Source organism: Crinia signifera, chromosome 2, assembly GCF_055691185.1.
Source record: "Crinia signifera chromosome 2, ASM5569118v1, whole genome shotgun sequence".
NCBI lineage: Eukaryota > Metazoa > Chordata > Amphibia > Anura > Myobatrachidae > Crinia > Crinia signifera.
In genome coordinates this window covers 313594399-313612264 of record NC_139218.1, presented here as the reverse complement: position 1 = coordinate 313612264, position 17866 = coordinate 313594399, and the positions used below count along the sequence as shown (strand labels likewise).

The following is a 17866-nucleotide window of genomic DNA, read 5'->3' as shown; positions in this document are numbered from 1 at the left end:
AAAAATGCAGTTCTGGTTTAAAATTTTTCATTTTCAGAAGGAATGAAGGAGACAAAGCACCCCAAAATCTGTGCCCCAATTTCTCCCGAGTACGGCAATGCCTCACATGTGACCAAAAAATACCAGTTGGGTGCATGGCAGGACTCAGAAGGGAAGGAGTGATATTTGGTGGTGGAATGAATGGTGGGTGCTATGTCGCATTAGCAAGACCCCCGAAGCACCAATACAGTGGAACCCCCCCACAAGTGACCCCATTTTGGTCACCAGCTTTGGGAGGGGGGCTGGCGCTGCGGCTGGCGGGGGGGTGGAAGGGGTGCTGGCGCTGCGGCAGCCGGGTGGGTGGGAGGGAGGGGGGCTGCCGGGTGGGAGGGGGGGGGGGGCTGGCGATCGGTGGTGATCGGTGCTGTACTTAACAGCACCGATCACCACCGATCACTGTGTTACCGAGCGGCTTAGCCGCCGGTAACACAGAAAACGCTGCAATTGGCTGTTCACATTTGAACAGCCAATCGCAGCGATCGCCGCGAGGGGGGATGTCTGCTGTCAGGGACAGCAGACATCTCCAAACTGTCACCGCGTCTATAGACGCGGTGACAGTTTAAAACCATGACGTATATATACGTCTTCGGTCGGGAAGTACCTCCCGACCATGACGTATATATACGTCATATGTCGGGAATATCTTTATATATGTGTGTGTGTGTGTGTGTGTATGTATGTATGTATGTATGTATGTGTGTATATATATATATATATATATATGTATGTATGTATATATATATATGTATGTATATATATATGTATGTATATATATATATATGTATGTATATATATATATGTATGTATGTATGTATGTATATATGTATGTATGTATATATATATATATATATATATATATATATATATATATATATATATACATACATATATATATATGTATATATATATATATATATATATATATATATATATATATATATATATACACATATATATATATATACACACATATATATATATATATATATAATTCAGTTCATTATCATTATTTTTTTTAACTTTTTATGCAGCTCATGCTGCTGCTGAGGCAGGGGGGGGGGGTGCGTGCGCTCCTGCCGCTGCGTGCGCTCCTGACGCTGCCGCCGCCGGGTGAGCCTGCTGCCGGGCCGGGTGAGTGCCGGGTGGGTGGGAGGGGGGTGCTGCTCATCGGTGGTGATCGGTGCTGTACTTAACAGCACCGATCACCACCGATCCCTGTGTTACCGAGCGGCTTAGCCGCCGGTAACACAGGAAACGCTGTGAATGGCTGTTCAGATTTGAACAGCCAATCACAGCGATCGCCGACCGGGGGGGGGGGCACCCCTGCCCCCCCTGGGCGGCGAGGGGGGATGTCTGCTGTCAGGGACAGCAGACATCTCCTAACTGTCACCGCGTCTATAGACGCAGTGACAGTTAGAAGCCATGACGTACATGTACGTCAAATGTCGGGAAGTACTTCCCGACCATGACGTACATGTACGTCAAATGTCGGGAAGGGGTTAATTTGTCGGTACTTGTGTATTAGCCGGGCGCCCAATTAGCATACATACGCAGGCATAGGCTAAGCTACGCTGTCGGCGGAGTCCAACAGCTGCCTAGCGTAGTGACGCCGCAGCCAACGGCTGCCTAGCGTAGTGACTCCACGGCAGCCCGGCTCTGTCCCCGGCGTCCATGCCAAGCCTAGTGAGCGCCTCTCACACAGCGCCGGTAACCGCCAGATCCCCTGCGCTGGCAGACGCCGGCAGAGAGGGGATCATGCGGGCACTGGCGGAGAGGCACTCCAGCTGTCTGAGATGCAGGTGCATCTCAAATGCTCCTGCGTATCAGTAATTATTAACACGTGCGCCTCATGCATAAAGTGCGTCCTGTGCACAATAAAGGAGGCATTTTTCAAACCCCCAGTATCCATGCCAGCCTGAAGCGTGGTGAGCGGACGCGTTACGCGTCCTCCTGACCTGTTCATACCCCCACTATCCACGTCGGTGTGGAGTTGATTTTAAAAAGTGTGGGGAGCTCGAAGAGTGGCGAGCAGACGCAGAACCCGTGAAGTAATCCACGTCCTTTCGCCACACTTTTTAAAATCAACTCCACGCCGACGTGGATAGTGGGGGTATGAACAGGTCGGGAGGACGCATAATGCGTCCCCTCGCAAGGTTCGCTGCGCTTGCCACGCTTCGGGCTGGCGTGGATACTGGGGGTTTCAAAATGCCTCCTTTATTGTGCATAGGACGTACTTTATGCATGAGGCGCACGTGCTAATTCTGAAAGGGTCGCTTGCGGGAACACTACGCTACTTCTGACAGCGCTGCTACGCTAACTACGTACCGGGCGCCTGGCTAATACAAAAGTACCAATTTGTCTGCTCCATGTGGCCATTGTAGAAGTTATTTCGGGATGCAGTCAGAATGTTGGCTTTCAGTATACCGACATGGGCATCCCGACTTCCTTCAGAAAGCTGGTCGCGGAGCATTAAACGGGTCAGGAGGCTGATCCCGGAATACCAGACAGTTAACATACTGATCGTGAGTATGTGGGACAGGCTTCCGTGCGCCTTTAGAAGTGGAGGCTATTTTAGGCTGCCCGGATAAGGGATTAGGTTTAGACACTCAGGGGTGTATTCAATGGTTTATGCGAGCTGTGACAGTGAGCAGTGCTGCCTGCTCGCTGTCACAGCTCGCAGGGTCAGTATTCAACTGACCCCTGCACACATCGTTTCCCCTCTCGCTAGGTTTTTGGAGCGAGGGGGAAACAGTGTATGCAGTCGCTACAACATCGAGGCTCCCTGCAATAGCCGTGAGCCTCGCTGTTTGGGGGAATCCTGCCGCATTGGGCGGTATTCAAGTAGTAGGGGGGAGTAGGGCTCCCGGGGACACAGGCAGCAGTAGCTGCGCATATGTAATGAGGGAGCAGTGTGAATCAAATATATGAATATGTAATGAGCGGCTCCCGGCCCCCTGCTGGCTTATGTGTAAAAAAAAAAAAATTTTTTTTTGATATATTCATGAATAAAAATAGCATGCCCCTTCACAGAAAAAAATATTGAATACCAAATAAAAAAAAAATCCTATATTTTAAAAGATAACATCCCAGTTCACCTTAAAAAGATGGCGATTGCTACACGATGAAGCACAGCGAAAATCACGCTGAAAGCAATTAGCCATTCTAGCATTGAATACACAGCGAATCACAGTGAAAAATCCATTGGAAAACAGCAGCGAATTACGGTGACTAACAGACGGCGAATTGGCCGTCATTCACTGTTCACCATCGGCGAATTTTGAACGTTGAATAGGGCAAATTACTTTTCCAGTCAAAAAATTTGCCAGGGAGCACGAAAATAGGACACATCCACTGTGAAAAGCGGCAAATCAGCGGCATTGAATACTGCCCAATGAATAGGATGAGCGGCTGGCACGAGGGTTAAACAGCGAGGATCGCTTGTTAACGCTGATCCCCCGCCATTTAACCCCCTCGCCGTCCGCATTGATTACACCCCTTCGAAGGGAGGGTTAGGATGTTGGGTGGGGTGGGGGTAGGGTTAAGCTGCATTGGGGGAGGGTTTGGGTTAATGAGGAGCAGAGGGAAGGGTAAGTATACTTATCTGATCCTATGGAGATTCCCACCTTTGAGAGACTAGCATCCATATGTATCCCTTAATTTCATGTAAGTAGCTACAGCAAACAAATTCAAAAGTTAAGTGAGAAGAACAAGAAATTAAAATGCAGATTGTGGAACCCAGCAAAACCCCAAAACATACTTGTATGTATGTTCCATAGAGAAGCAAATGCAAATTGAATCAACATAAGAATAATCTTTCATTTGTTACAAGAATTGTCTTAACCAGACAGTTGTCCTTACAAAGCAATATCATTTTGTTGGTGTGTCACTGAGTTACTGGAGCACATCTTGCTGTATTATGCCTAGCTGAGGAAAGCCGTGAGTAATAGGGATTATTTAATTACTACTGTTCTTCCTCTGTCTTTTGTAAAGAACTATGTTTATAATTAGGAATGCACAGCAATTTCCACTAATGCTCCTATTCACACTCCAATGAATGCTACATATATCAGTCCTACTAATAATAACTATTTCCTTTGATATAAGCTTTTGGTTTTCTAGAATAAAATGATGCTGCAGTCAGATTCTATATTTACAACCTAATATGATTCTAATGCTAATACAAAATTTGTTGAGCAGTATAGGATCACACCCTTTTGTGCAAATCTATATATTGCAGCTTTGTCATTTTAACAGCGTTGCCTTGTAGTTTTATTCATATATTGTAAAATGAATGAAATATACATAAATATTTTTCACTTCTAGGAAGCGACACAGAAATGAAAGCAGCCCAAGCCCGCGTCCGTCCCCAAAACGCAGAAGAGATCACTCTCCCGAGAGTGATACTTATAACAGTGCTGATGAGAAGAGTAAGAATAAAAAGATCTTAACTAAAACAAAAAGTTATTACATTTGGCTGTGTAGTGTCTACATTATGTATGTGTGCCCTTATGAATGCGTGAGTTTGGCCATTTCGGCCACTCGTGCTAACTGGTACATTCAAATCAAGATCTGTCATGCATTCTCCATTGTCAAATATATCTCCTAGATCAAGACTGGCGACTGCTAAAGCATGTCAAAAAGTTTCTTTGTAGTGCAAGCTGTCACTGATCTCTCCTATCTGTTGACACTAATAGACGCCTTGCACTCTGAATCTAAATACAGTGGGAATTGACAGATTTGACTCTGGGATATTCCTGATATCCGCTTTCTTGTTAGATGAAACCCCAATTATGTTCACACACCTCGCATGTTCTGTATTTATTTTGTAAACCTATGGTCTGTTGAGGGTACTTTTTGGAATTGTCAATATTCGTCCGAACTTAACAAGGAATGTTTTTGTTTCAAAGTTTAGACTTATAATTTTGTCTATGGTTTCTTTGCAGAATGCGCTTAAAATATGTTTTATGTATACATCTGGGGTATACTCCATTGTTGATGCTGGGTTAGATGGGCAGGTTTAGGAGCAGTGCTCCCTAATGCCCCTTTCCCACTGCAGGTCTTATACGGTATATTGCCGTTTTTTCCCCCTTTCTAAATGTTTAAGGCTGCAGATAACTGGTATTTCAACACGTTTAAAAAGCAGAGTCCTACACGTTTCAAAGCAGTTTTTTAGGCACTGGGAATGCCTCTTAAACGGTATTTAAGATCCTACACTAGTCTTCCCCCCTCCCCTGGTACCTGTCCTACCCCCCCCCCCCCCCCCCGTAACTGCCAGCTGTTAGCTTGCTCCCCCCCCCCCCTGGTACCTTGCAGCTAGTACCTTGCAGTGGGGCAGCATGGTAGGCAGCGGGCATAATCGGCAGGTCCCAGACTGATTGCTGAAAGCATCATGCAGGAGGAGGGGGCACTGGGGTACCAGCTGGCAGGTACGGGGGGGCAGGACAGGTACCAGGGGACACGAGGGGTTTAAACGGTATTACTGCAATGTGAATGGTACTTAAACTGTATTTAAACCGGTAATCTACTGCAATGTGAAAGCTAATACTGTTTTAAATACAGTTTAAAAATACCGGTTATTTAAACGGCTTGGCAGTGGGAAAGCAGCATAAGCTAGCAGTTAGGTCTGCCAATCTGCACTGTGTTTCATCATCAGAGTGATAGCCCTGGGGGGTATGGTTACAGGTTCCTTTCTGTCTGGTTTGGGAAAACCTTTCTATAAGTTAACTCTCTGAGTGCCAAGTAAATTTGTCCCCCCAAAAATGTGAAAATTGCCAAGCAAACATTTTATTCATCATAATGACCTGTACGGTTTACCTTTATGTAGGAAATATAACCTTTTTATACACAACATTTTTCAACAACAACATTATATAACAAATGCGAAACGGTTTTATGGAGTTAAAAAATAGTGGACAGTCTGCCATCTGTCAACATGGTAATACCGTGCGAGATCTCCTTCTCCCTAGGCTATATGGAACATATTAAAGGCCATGTTGCAAAAAGTAATGTGATGTAGCACAAAGCAGCAAATCTACAATGGGGGTTTAGCAGTTTAGTGCAAACAGACATTTAAAAGTGAATGTATGGCTGCTATGGTTTATGGCACAAAATGTTGTTTTTGCACTAAAATATTGCACTGCTTTGTGTGGAAATTATAACCGTGTTTTATGTGCTTTGATTGTAGATGAGAAACACAGACTTCTAAGTCAGGTTGTCAAACCACAAGACTCTCGTTCTCTAAGCCCGGCACACACAACAGAGGAAAGGCCGACTCGGTGGAAGGAGGAGGAACGAAAGACTGATAGGAAAGATGGATCAAGGCGTTATGAAGAGCCAGAAACTAAAGAGCGAGTGTCTACAATAGAAAAACAGAGGGAGCACTTAATAGATTCTGATATTTCAAAGACAAAAGATGCGGATAGCACGGTTCCGCATAAACCAGAGGAAAAAGAGATTACTGACAAACTGCATGAGGATAAAACAAAGAAGAAAATGCTAAAGAAAACTGCAAAGAAAAAGAAAGAGGAAGAAACTGTGGTTGAAAAAATTGCTCCAGAGCCTCCACCGGAAGAAATAAAAGTGTTTTCACCCAAAAAGGTCCAAAAAAAGAAAACTTTAGAGAAAAAGCGAAAGAAAGGCGATTCTGATGTATCTGACGAAGAGGTTGTCCAACTTAGTAAGAAAAAGAAAGGCCCTCGGACACCTCCCGCTATTGTCGCTCCAGTTGCAGTTGTTGCAGTAGTCAAAGAAGAAATTCCAGAGGTGATACCAGAAAAGATAGTGGTCGAAACAGTCCAAGAAAAAGAAACCACATTCAGTGACTGGTCAGATGAAGACGTCCCTGAAAGAGCAGAAGCTTTCATTCCAGACAAAATCCCAGAAGAAACCATCAAAAAGCCTACGAAGGTTAAAACCGAGAAAGAGGAGCCACGACCTTTGATAGTGGATGAGCCACCTGCACGCAAGCTCACCGAACAGAAACGTAGCAGCAGCATTTGTAGCAACCAAAGTCGTACATCCAGTCGCCTGCGGTCACCTTCCATAGATTCTGTTCACCGAAGCGAAGATCAGACTGCTAGGAAAAGAATATTGCATGGCAGCTCCAGAGAGAGAGAACGAAATAAAAGCATTGAACCCCCTGGAGAGCGCAAATCTAGAATCGATCAACTGAAGAGAGGAGAACCTAGTCGCAGCACTTCATCAGGTAATTTAGAAATTTTCCATGTAAGTTATTTTGTTTTGGCTCAACACTTGAAACTAAAGATGTCATTAGTCAACCACGTCATTTAAGCTATAGTCATTAATCTTCTATGAAGTCTAATTACTCACACTATCCTCAGAATTAGTTTTATTACCATTTTAATATGGAGATGATCATATATCATTCTTATGCTACAATTTGTTACCACGAGATGTGATTTTTAATATTGAAACTTGAAGTAAATACAAATGTTAACACCATATAAGCAGCATAACACTCTTCTCAGAAAAATCGATTGATCTAATTTTGGTCCGTATGGGCCTTGTAAGTGTGATTCAATTTTTGCATGTCTTATCATTCATTTGTTAAGCTGTATTTTGTACATTCCACATACAGGACATGCAGTCGGGTTGCAGCCACAAAACTCAACACGGCATACAGGTGTGTAGTTCACCCACTAGTCTACTAGGGAGAGTGGTCCACTTGTAAGAGAATTATTTAGGAATGGTAGGATAATGGTGGTAATCTTAAAACTATAATATCAATTGTTTAAGTTTTTTGTCTAGGTTCTCCATACCCCACACAGTGCATGTTTTGCAGGTCTCCTCACTGAATCTTTTGAAATAATTAGCTCCACCTGTGGATCTTTTTTAAAATGTATAAGTCAGTAATAAGTGCACCTGGCAGGTGACCTGGAAAATGCGAACTGTTTGGGGTCCTGAGGACAGAGTTTAAAAACCACTGGTCTATGTATATGTGTCTTTGAGACAGAGAAATGCTGTTTAAAGCACATAGGAATACTAATGATGGGTTTATTAAACTAAATCAACTTAAAATGAATGCTTATAGTACAGTAGTTCTCATTTCTCCTGGTGCCTTAGTGTCAACTGTTCTGTTTCTTATTTAAATGTTTACCACTGGATATTATTATAGTCATATTTAAGGTAACGTCAAACAAATTATTCAAATGCTGCTTATATTGGTGTCGCGTTTGACATACTGCTATAAATGGAGTCTCTGAATCAGTAAATGCCCTAGAAATACAGAGGTTTTTTTTTTTTTATATACCCCTCTCCGGGAAAAGCCTAGAGAGGGAAAGCAGCAGGGTGCTTCAGGGGGCTGAGCCTGTCTTCCACTTCATAAGGTCCCGGTTATGCCAAGGTAAAGCCTGCAAATGATGGCAATTCATATCATTCTTGACCCACACCCTCCATATGGAGCTACATTTTTGGCCTTATCTTCCTATCCTGCTCACTAGGAAGTGGGTACCCACTCTTCTTGGAGTGCGAGGGGCTACCCAAAAAAATTGGTGGTCTCCTGCAACAGAGTATGTAAGTATGCTCTAGCAACTCTTCTAATCCTCTATTGATTGCTTTTCCTGGTGTGAATGAGTTCTACATTTAGAAGTTGATGCTTCAACTGTTGATGCAGTAAGACAGGTCATGTTGGGACTTGTAGTTTCACAAAAACTGGAGAGCCACAGGTAGCCCATGCCTGTCCTATTGTGTCTAACTACTGTGACCTCCATAATATACAGTTGCGATTTGTCAATATTTGGTCTGTTATAATTTGTTATTGTCATGTACATTCTTATATTTGACATGCAAAAGCATTTGAGATCATTTACACTTTCAACAGATAACGGTTGTATCTCTCATATAGTGCAATCTTTGCCAGTTGTATCTCACAGTACATAATGTTTCTGTAGTGCTAGAACTATCAACAACTAATTGATCTCTGTTAATAGATTGTAGGGACTCAAGGAGTGGTTCCAGAAGAAGTTCTCCAGAGTCAGATCGCCAAGTACATTCCAGATCTGGGTCATTTGACAGCCGGGAAAGAGCACCTGAAAGAGAGCGATTCGAACATGAGAGGGAGCGTGAGAAGGACCGAGAGCGTGAGAGGAGAGATGTAAGACCGCGAGATTGGGACAGAGATGCCGAAAAAGACTGGCCACGAAATAGAGAGCGTGAGCGAATAAGAGACCGGGAGAGAGAAAGGGAAAGAGACAGAAGGAGAGACTTTGAAAGGGAAAGAGAAAAATTGATCCCTGATAATATAGAGAAAGAACGAGTCCGACTTCTTGATGTCCCATTAATAGTAGAGCAAAAACGTAGTGACCCAAAGGACAGAGATAATGACAAAGGTTACGATAACACCAGTCGAAACACCACTACTTTGGAGAGATTAGAGAAGGACAACGAAAGCCTTCAAGATCTGATCACTAACCGGAAAGTAGAAAAAGCTGAAAGCTCAGATGGTAAGTTTAAATCTATTGCATTAGAGCAGTGGTTTCCAACCTTTTTTCTATCCTGTACCCCTTAATTAGGCTTTTCATTCTTGAGTACCCCCTCCTTTCAATTTGAAATATCCACAGTACTTACGAGTGGAGTGGCAGTGAGCGTTATTCGTGTCCTTATATTAAGGAGTAGTGAAAGAGTATACAGTCAGGAATTGTGCCCCTCTGTGTATGGCCGCAGGCTGTGAACTGTCTCCGGAGGTACCGCTAACATCTGTAGGATTAATGCTGCTGCTTCCTCCACCCATGTCAACATGGAGCAGAAGATCGCTGATGTCTGAGTTCACTGATGATGTGCAGATGGAACCGGAAGGGATGCAACGTGGTTCATCTCCATGGCAATGGGAGACTTCTTCTGCCATCAGAAAACTACTTCTTCTGCCATTACCAATATTATTTACAAGTACCCCCAACTGGTCTGCAGAGTACCCCAGGTTGGGAACCACTGCATTAGAGTAATGTGTAGTTTGGTATGGTTTGGTTTTGGAAAGCTTTTTCTCCTGGTGGCTTTTTATCATGTTTGCCTCCCCTAGATTGAAAATCCTTTGTATGCTCCTGGTGGTTGGTCAGTTCTTAACACCTACAGATGTGTCCTTGTACACAAGTTGTTTTGACTCCATATGATGACGTGACTGAATGGAATAGCGTACCGCGATTTTCTTTAAATTGTGTGTCACAGAAATACTGGAGAATAGGCTATGACTTACCCCAGGAATTTTTTTCACACATACAAAACTCACTTATGAACCGTAATTGAACTTGTTTGTGGCAACTGGGGCCTGACAGGGTTGTAAATGGTTATTTTCATTCAGTCAGCAAGGGAGTGTTAACAGAACAGGCCATGCAGTGTGATGCATATTTTGCACCTAGTATAAGGCTAGTGCACACTATTTTGCACCTAGTATAAGGCTAGTGCACACTATTTTGCACCTAGTATAAGGCTAGTGCACACTATTTTGCACCTAGTATAAGGCTAGTAAACACTATTTTGCACCTAGTATAAGGCTAGTGCACACTATTTTGCACCTAGTATAGGGATAGTGCACAATAACTGGTATCAAATCAATTGTATGGATAGACGAGTTCTGGTTGCAGAGAGGTCTATAAAACGAACTACTAAGGAACATTCCCATTCACTAGATGGGTGTGCATTTATTCTTCATAATGTATTATTATTGTCTACAGTATCAGTTGGAATGGAAAATAGGGCTTACTTAAACTAAATGGACCTACACATGTAGCGATCCCCGGCCATTTTGTAAGCGATCTCACTAGATCGCTGTGCAGTCTTGTGTGTTGAGCGATCTAGCATCTCCCCGTGTGTAGTCCGCTTAACACATACAAGGGTATACAACATAAACCCAGACATTAGAACAAAGGATGGAGGAGGGTACAGCTCATTAGTTTAGAATCTTCTAGTAGAAGGTCACAGCTGAATATAAACAATAGTGGAAATTAGGACAGTTGTTCTAGTGTTGGGCATACTGTAAGAAATGGTGCTTTTAAAAAACATTTAGAAATGTGAAGACTTTGGGTATGGTCTGATGTGATGTGTTAAGGGACAGTAAAACTATAGGCAGGCATGACCAATTGTTATAAGAGGCAAGATGCATGTTAAGGATAAGAGTATTCCAAGGTAGAGATTTTGAGTGTCTAGTTAGGTAAGAGCAATTTGAATGACTTTCTTTAGAATATGGGTAGCTAGTGTAGAGATCTGTAGAGTGGTAGCAGTGAAATGGAAGAGCAATGTTGCTAACTTGTTTAGAATGGGTTGAATCTAGAAGAATAGTTGGAAGGGGAATAAAACATAAGTGATTTGAGTCAGTGGTGTGAATGGATAACAGTTTTGGTTGCATCTATAGTAAGAAAAGGTGGATATGGCTGGCTCAGGAACGATTGGATGAAACATATATAACGCATGTTGGAATTAGAGACTGGTTGTGATTATGGCAAGGAATATTTGAGGAGAGGGGTGGAAAGACTGTAGGGAGGGTAAACAAATTATTTATCATATTTATCTTCAGGTAATCATCCTTGTGAAGATATCAGGGTACTAGTCAGTAACAAATAGTAGTAGATGAAAGGGATGGAGAAGTCAGGGGAGGAAGGTTAGATTGAGTATACATTAGTGTAGATAAGTAAATTATACCAAAAGATGAGGACTGGATACTTTTGTGGAACCCTAGCATATAGTAGTATTAAAGAAGTGAATGTGCCAGAGATAGAAATGCTGGAGGAGCAATTAAATAACGTAAGAAATGACCCAGGTTAGACTGGTAAATAAATATATATTGATAAGAGAATTTGAGCCACTATTAGTAGAGATACTCTGTGTTCCGGATTGCTGTGACTAGGGTGGCCAATCCTGGGATTGGTGGGATCATGGCATTTAACCCCAAAATGTCTGGGATTTCGGTATTAGACTGCGCACGCACAGTCTAATGCCGGGTAGCACCTGTGCACCCAATCAGACGCTTCTTGGGGTTCGGCTAGCAGAGCATGACTAGGTGCCGGAACCCCCTCTCCGCCCTCTCCCAATTCCCACGATTGAAAAAATGCTACTGGATTGGCATCCCAAGCTTTGACGATTTGTGTCCTTACAGGTGCGCCTTTAATTTTGGCATACGTCTCCTATAGATATTGGATTACTGGGAACTCATTTTAGTATTTTGTTTAATTTGCACAGCTGTCATTGAGGTTTTTTTTTTTTTTTTTTTTAAATATTCTGGTTTGAGCAGTAACAAATAATAAATAATAATAAATAAAATGGAGTGTGGATTGCACTAGATTGATGGCAGAACAAGGTTGATAGTGTAAATTAAAATATTTTAATTAATACATATAACACTAAAATTGGCATGATTTAAATGAATAAAATAATTGGAAATAACAGGTGGATTTGAAAAGGCTGCTTCCAGTTATAGTAACGTCACCTTGGTGAGAGTCCACAATAGATATGGGAGAGGGAGAATTTCCTCCAGACTGTTAGTGTGGTGTCCCTTATAGAACTTCCTCCAAACAATAGGGGGGGGGTGGCATTCCTCCCGGTTGGAATATCTGAAGTTGTAGGTAGTCCACTGGGTGACCTGGGTGGGTACTTTAGAGAGGTGGCTTGCCTTCAAATTGGTAGTACCATACTCCGGTGTCACACGAAAGATCGATTTTGGTCTGGTTCTCCATTTTGGCTACTTGGGTGGAATTTCTCAGGAGTGGGGGGTGACGTCTGGAACAGCAGTATAAAGGGTGCAGTGGCTGGTTGCCTGGGCCAACGCGTTTCGCTGCTGGGTGCAGCTGTTTCAAGCTTGAAATAGCTACACCCAGCAGCGAAACGCGTTGGCCCAGGCAACCAGCCACTGCTGGTTGCTGACGTCACCCCCCACTCCTGAGAAATTCCACCCAAGTAGCCAAAACGGAGAACCAGACCACAATCTATCTTTCGTGTGACACCGGGGTATGGTACTACCAATTTGAAGGCAAGCCACCTCTCTAAAGTACCCACCCAGGTCACCCAGTGGACTACCTACAACTTCAGATATTCCAACCGGGAGGAACGCCACCCCCACCTATTGTTTGGAGGAAGTTCTATAAGGGACACCACACTAACAGTCTGGAGGAAATTCTCCCCCTCCCATATCTACTGTGGACTCTCACCAAGGTGACGTTACTATAACTGGAAGCAGCCTTTTCAAATCCACCTGTTATTTCCAATTATTTTAATCATTTAAATCATGCCAATTTTAAGAGTGTTATATGTATTAATTAAAATATTTTCATTTACACTATCAACCTTGTTCTTCTGCCATCAATCTAGCGCAATCCACACTCCATTTTATTTTTTACCTACAGGGACTGACAATCCCTTCTCTAGATTGCTGCTGGCCTAACAACTCATACAGGCGCCCCAACAGCTACCTAGGTATCTGTTTTTTTTTTTTTCAGTTTTGAGCAGTAACAACCCTGTCTTACAAAAAACACCAAATGGACAGTGGGTTCTTTGAGGGATGTTTCAGGACTGGTAGAGTCCTTTCCTTCCAGGAGAGAGAGATCTGTACCTTGTTTTCTGTCTCCTCTAACAGTTCTGAGGACAGTCCAGTCAGAGGTTAACATGACACTGCCTGTGGGCACCTCACTTCATCCACTGCTTAAACCAGATAATTTAATGATGGTCTATCTTTCATACAGGCAATTTATTTTTTACTAGTACTCTATATTGGTGTTAATGGGACATGAGCAGTTATATAGATTCAATACTTAAAACAGTTGTATTGTGCACTTCGTATCAACCACTGTTTTCCCTGTCTTTGTTTTTGTGCATTGTGTTATGTATTGAAAATGATTACCTTCATAGTAAATGTAGCATTTAGGTACACCTGGAATTGAATGCTTGCAGCCATTACCTCAGTGACCACTGTTTACGCATTTACAGGTGCAGAAGAGGAGTTTTCCAAACTTGAAGATGTTCAGTCTGTAGACTCTGCTGCTGGGGAAGAGTATGAGCCAATCAGTGATGATGAGCTTGATGAGATTCTAGCTGATTCAGCTGAAAAGAAGGAAGACCAGCAGGATGATGAGAAGATATCTGGTAAATGTAGCTTAAATTGTTGACACTCATTTCCAAAGGGATCTTCGTTCTTTGTTTTTTTTGTGGCTAGCAGTGCGCCTAGGTATTCACCACGCACGTTGGCAGGCCTGTCCTTGGATGGACACAGTGTCCAGAACAGGGGCTAGGAGAAGCTGCTCCAGATTGATTAAGTAGTGCCTGGTATGCAGTTCTCCCTTTGGTGTTTTTTTAGGCTGGACCTTCTCACTTCAGGTCGGTTCCCATATCTGGATTTTACTCTTTTACTGTTTTTTTAGATGGTGGTGTTCGTACCATGCTTGCTTTTTTTCAGTATACTTAATTCTGGTAAGGTTGGGCAAGCTTCTTTGCTTGGTGTTTCATCATGAGCTAGATCACGCATCTTTTTCCAGGCTCCTGTCCTTTCTCTATTCCCTCATTGTACATGTCTCTGCCCTCTCACAGTGTTTACTGTACGGTGGCTGCAAGGTATGGTGCCAAATGGGGCAGAGCGGAGTGGTCAATTGGAAGGGGGTGTGGTTTTGTGACACTCCCTTTAACTATGGGGCATGCCAACACTTGCGCAAATGCTGATTTGCCCCCAACTTTATTCTACTGGCGGTGAGTGTTAAACCAAAATCCCATGAGGGGATGGTGCCTGATAGGATGTTTCAGCCTTCTGTCTCCATAAGGACAGGGTACGTACAGTCTCCGTTTCAGATCAACCATGAGCTTGTGGACCTTTCTTCCAGTGGGCAATTAGTGGTGCCCACTCTTATCTCATTGGAAGTAATGGGGGTCTGTCCATGTTTATGTGCGCAGGTCCAAGGCTTTTCCAATTCTGTTTGTGCTCTATGATTTCAGCAAGTGTGGTTGGCCTGATTCCAAGCAGACATGCCAGTTCTTGACTTGGTAGCAGCCCACTCAACGCAGTCATTTGGCTAATCCTGGACTTCAGCCCTTATGAGCCTGGCTTTTGTGTTTGGTGGTTCAAGCCCACTGGGTTCACACTGAATGCATATTTGGGTGCCTTGTTTGCTTCCTCTTCTCCGATACTCTGTCTGTTGGGTGTTGTCAGTGTTATCTGGTCATTCAGGGCAGGAGGTAGAGTATGGGGGAGGAGCAGCCTGAACGGTCAAACTTTAATGTTTAGTTCCCAGACTCTTCTAACAACATCTACACACCAGTGTTTCTCTAGTCTCCCCCACAGAATTAAGAGAAAAGGATTGATCGGATAAGACCCAAAATACAATTTTAGCAATGAAGTTGAACTCTAATCATGTTTGTTCTTTTTACAGATCCTCTGGATGTAATTGATGTAGATTGGTCTAGTTTGATGCCCAAGCAGGTGAAGGAACCACGGGAATCTGGTGCTGCTCTCTTAAAATTCACGCCTGCTGCTGTGTTACTGCGAGTTGGCATTTCAAAACGTCTAGCAGGACCTGACCTTTTCCTTAAGGTCAAAGACACTTGCCAACAAGCTATAGAAAAGCCTAATGGTATGTTTTCTTGTTGTGAAATTAACTCTACTGCTATTGTCTACAACATGCCTCCTTTCATTTATTAAGTTGCATGTTAAACTCCGTAGTCTTAAGGTGGCCATACACTGAGCCTATTCCGACGAATCGGGTCCTGAAATCTGCTAAGTTTGATGTCCGCTCAGGTCCGATGCACGGACCCGTGCACATCGGACCTGGGCCGGTGGTCGGACCTGCTGGCGACCCGAACTGGGACCTCCCTCCCCGTGCGTCATGGTCCGGACAGCTCCTAGTGGCGGGAGGTGGTCAGCTCGTAGTGGCGGACAGCGGGGTCCTTCCGAGCAGCGGCTGAGAGCTTGTAGCCGCATTTTGCTGGGTGGCGGGGCAGGATGCGGTTGCTGAATATTTTTAAATGACTGGCCAGACGTCGATTGGCTGGGAGAATTCACACAGCCACTCAGATGGGAGGCCGCTGTGGTTTGGTGTGTGCCGTTGCCTAACAGTGTTTGGGATCATTGTGGTGCTTTTTGTCGGTAGGCCCTGACTGGCGATCTGACTAGGTATTTCCAGCATGCAGAATCTTCATCACCCGGCTGCGCATCACTATGGCCCCTACACACAGATTAATGTAGTGTAATTTTCTAAGTGATCTAGTCAGATAAATTAGTAAATGAGCTGAAATCACACTCTTTGTAGGCCCCATAAATTCACATTGCTCCTTGTGTACAGAATGAACGATCTAGAGCTCTTTAACCACTTTCCTGCCTGTACCTGTGAGCCAATCTCCTGCCTCTCCCTATAGGCCACTCCCCTGCCTCTCCCTATAGGCCTCTCCCTGTGATTCACTCCCCTGCCTCTCCCTGTGAGCCTTCCTCTTGTGTTGCTTAACTAAATTGCTCAGCAGTATCGCTTAGCACAGATTGCTGCATGTGCCTGGGTGATCTAGACACCAGGAAATTGCCCACCCTAAATTGCCCAGCACAAAATGTTTGCACACATCTCAAGGTGTGTATGCCTCTTTAGAGTGGTAATGCACACAGTTAAAGATTTCTGGTTATTTTAAGCATTCATGAAGATATTAATGTTTCATTTATTTTCAGTAGAATTTATAAGCACTTGAATTGTATAAAGCGTTAAATTTAACCATAATTTGGGGGAAATCATTTTGATAATCTGCTTTCAGTCAAGTTGTGTAGTTTTCTATGAAATTGACACTTGCTGTCTTTATGTGGGTCTTTGTATGGCCCTACAGTAATATACAAGCATTTATAGGCAAGGTCATTCCATTAAAGAGGTCTCTGTATTCTATTGACCTAAATGAAATGTGTAAATGATTGGTATTGATGATCAGATTGAGCACAGCGTTACTCTCATTTAATTATTAGGCTTGCATAATAGATGTTATCATTAAAAAAAAAAGTTTTGTTCTCTGCTAATCTGTTTTTGACTTCAGCACTTAAATTGTACATACTGTACTTGTAGAAGCTGAAAATTTGTTTGAGCATGAGCTGGGAGCGTTGAACATGGCTGCACTGTTAAGAAGGCAAGAGCGAGCTGCCTTACTGAGTAATCTTGGACCGTGTTGTAAAGCTCTGTGTTCTAGAAGAGACTTGGCAATCCGCAAGCAGCTTGTACAAAATGAGAAGGTAAGTTAATCTTTTGATTTCATATTCCTGCCTCACAATATTGTGATTGTGGTCTACTATAGATTATTGTAATACATTTGATACAATTGTTATCTTTGTCCTTCCCTCCCTCCACCAGGGAACTGTGAAACAGACTTACACCAATCCTCCGTTGGTTGACAGCGAACTTCTGAGGTTAAGCTTACGTCTTTTTAAGCGAAAAACATCGGGATTAAACCAGGAAAAGGCTGATTGCAAACTTACTGTAACAAACAAGCAACCAGAACCTTGTGCTTCTTAAATCCTGGAAATTACTGATTTATTATAATACTATGATCTTTTGTTTTGCGATGAACTCTGCCACCATTTATTTTTTTTATTTCTTTGTTTCATGGATATTGTAAAGTAAAATATATACATGTTTTATAATGCCGTTTCATTGTTTGTTTTTTTAAAATTTCGGAAGTGTAAATGGTCTTTTAGTTGTGGATTTTTCAGAATATACACCAGTTTTCAGTAGGTCCGTGTCTTTGGATTTCATTGTGGTAAGGTTTATCATCTTGGAGAGGAAATACCAACAAATCTTCTGACACTTTTCTAGCACAGCAAGAGCTGGCTGGTTATTACCATATATACTCGAGTATAAGCCTACTTTTTCAGAGCATT

General features: G+C 43.0%; 1 protein-coding gene across 3 annotated transcripts in view; it reads left to right on the top strand.

The window, feature by feature from the left end:
• The window catches only part of ZC3H13 (zinc finger CCCH-type containing 13), a 62772-nt gene extending 45143 nt beyond the window's left edge, over window positions 1-17629 (top strand). For 2 of the 3 annotated variants that reach the window (XM_083168972.1, XM_083168970.1), the window contains 8 exons: window positions 4363-4466; window positions 6224-7243; window positions 7637-7681; window positions 8988-9500; window positions 13966-14121; window positions 15396-15596; window positions 17058-17221; window positions 17340-17629. In XM_083168972.1, coding sequence (XP_083025098.1) covers window positions 4363-4466; window positions 6224-7243; window positions 7637-7681; window positions 8988-9500; window positions 13966-14121; window positions 15396-15596; window positions 17058-17221; window positions 17340-17501 — 2365 coding nt within the window. In that variant the 3' untranslated portion in view covers window positions 17502-17629. The remainder of the gene's footprint in view (window positions 1-4362; window positions 4467-6223; window positions 7244-7636; window positions 7682-8987; window positions 9501-13965; window positions 14122-15395; window positions 15597-17057; window positions 17222-17339) is intronic. The other variant, XM_083168971.1, reaches the window with a different exon arrangement.
• Window positions 17630-17866: the final 237 nt, after the last annotated feature.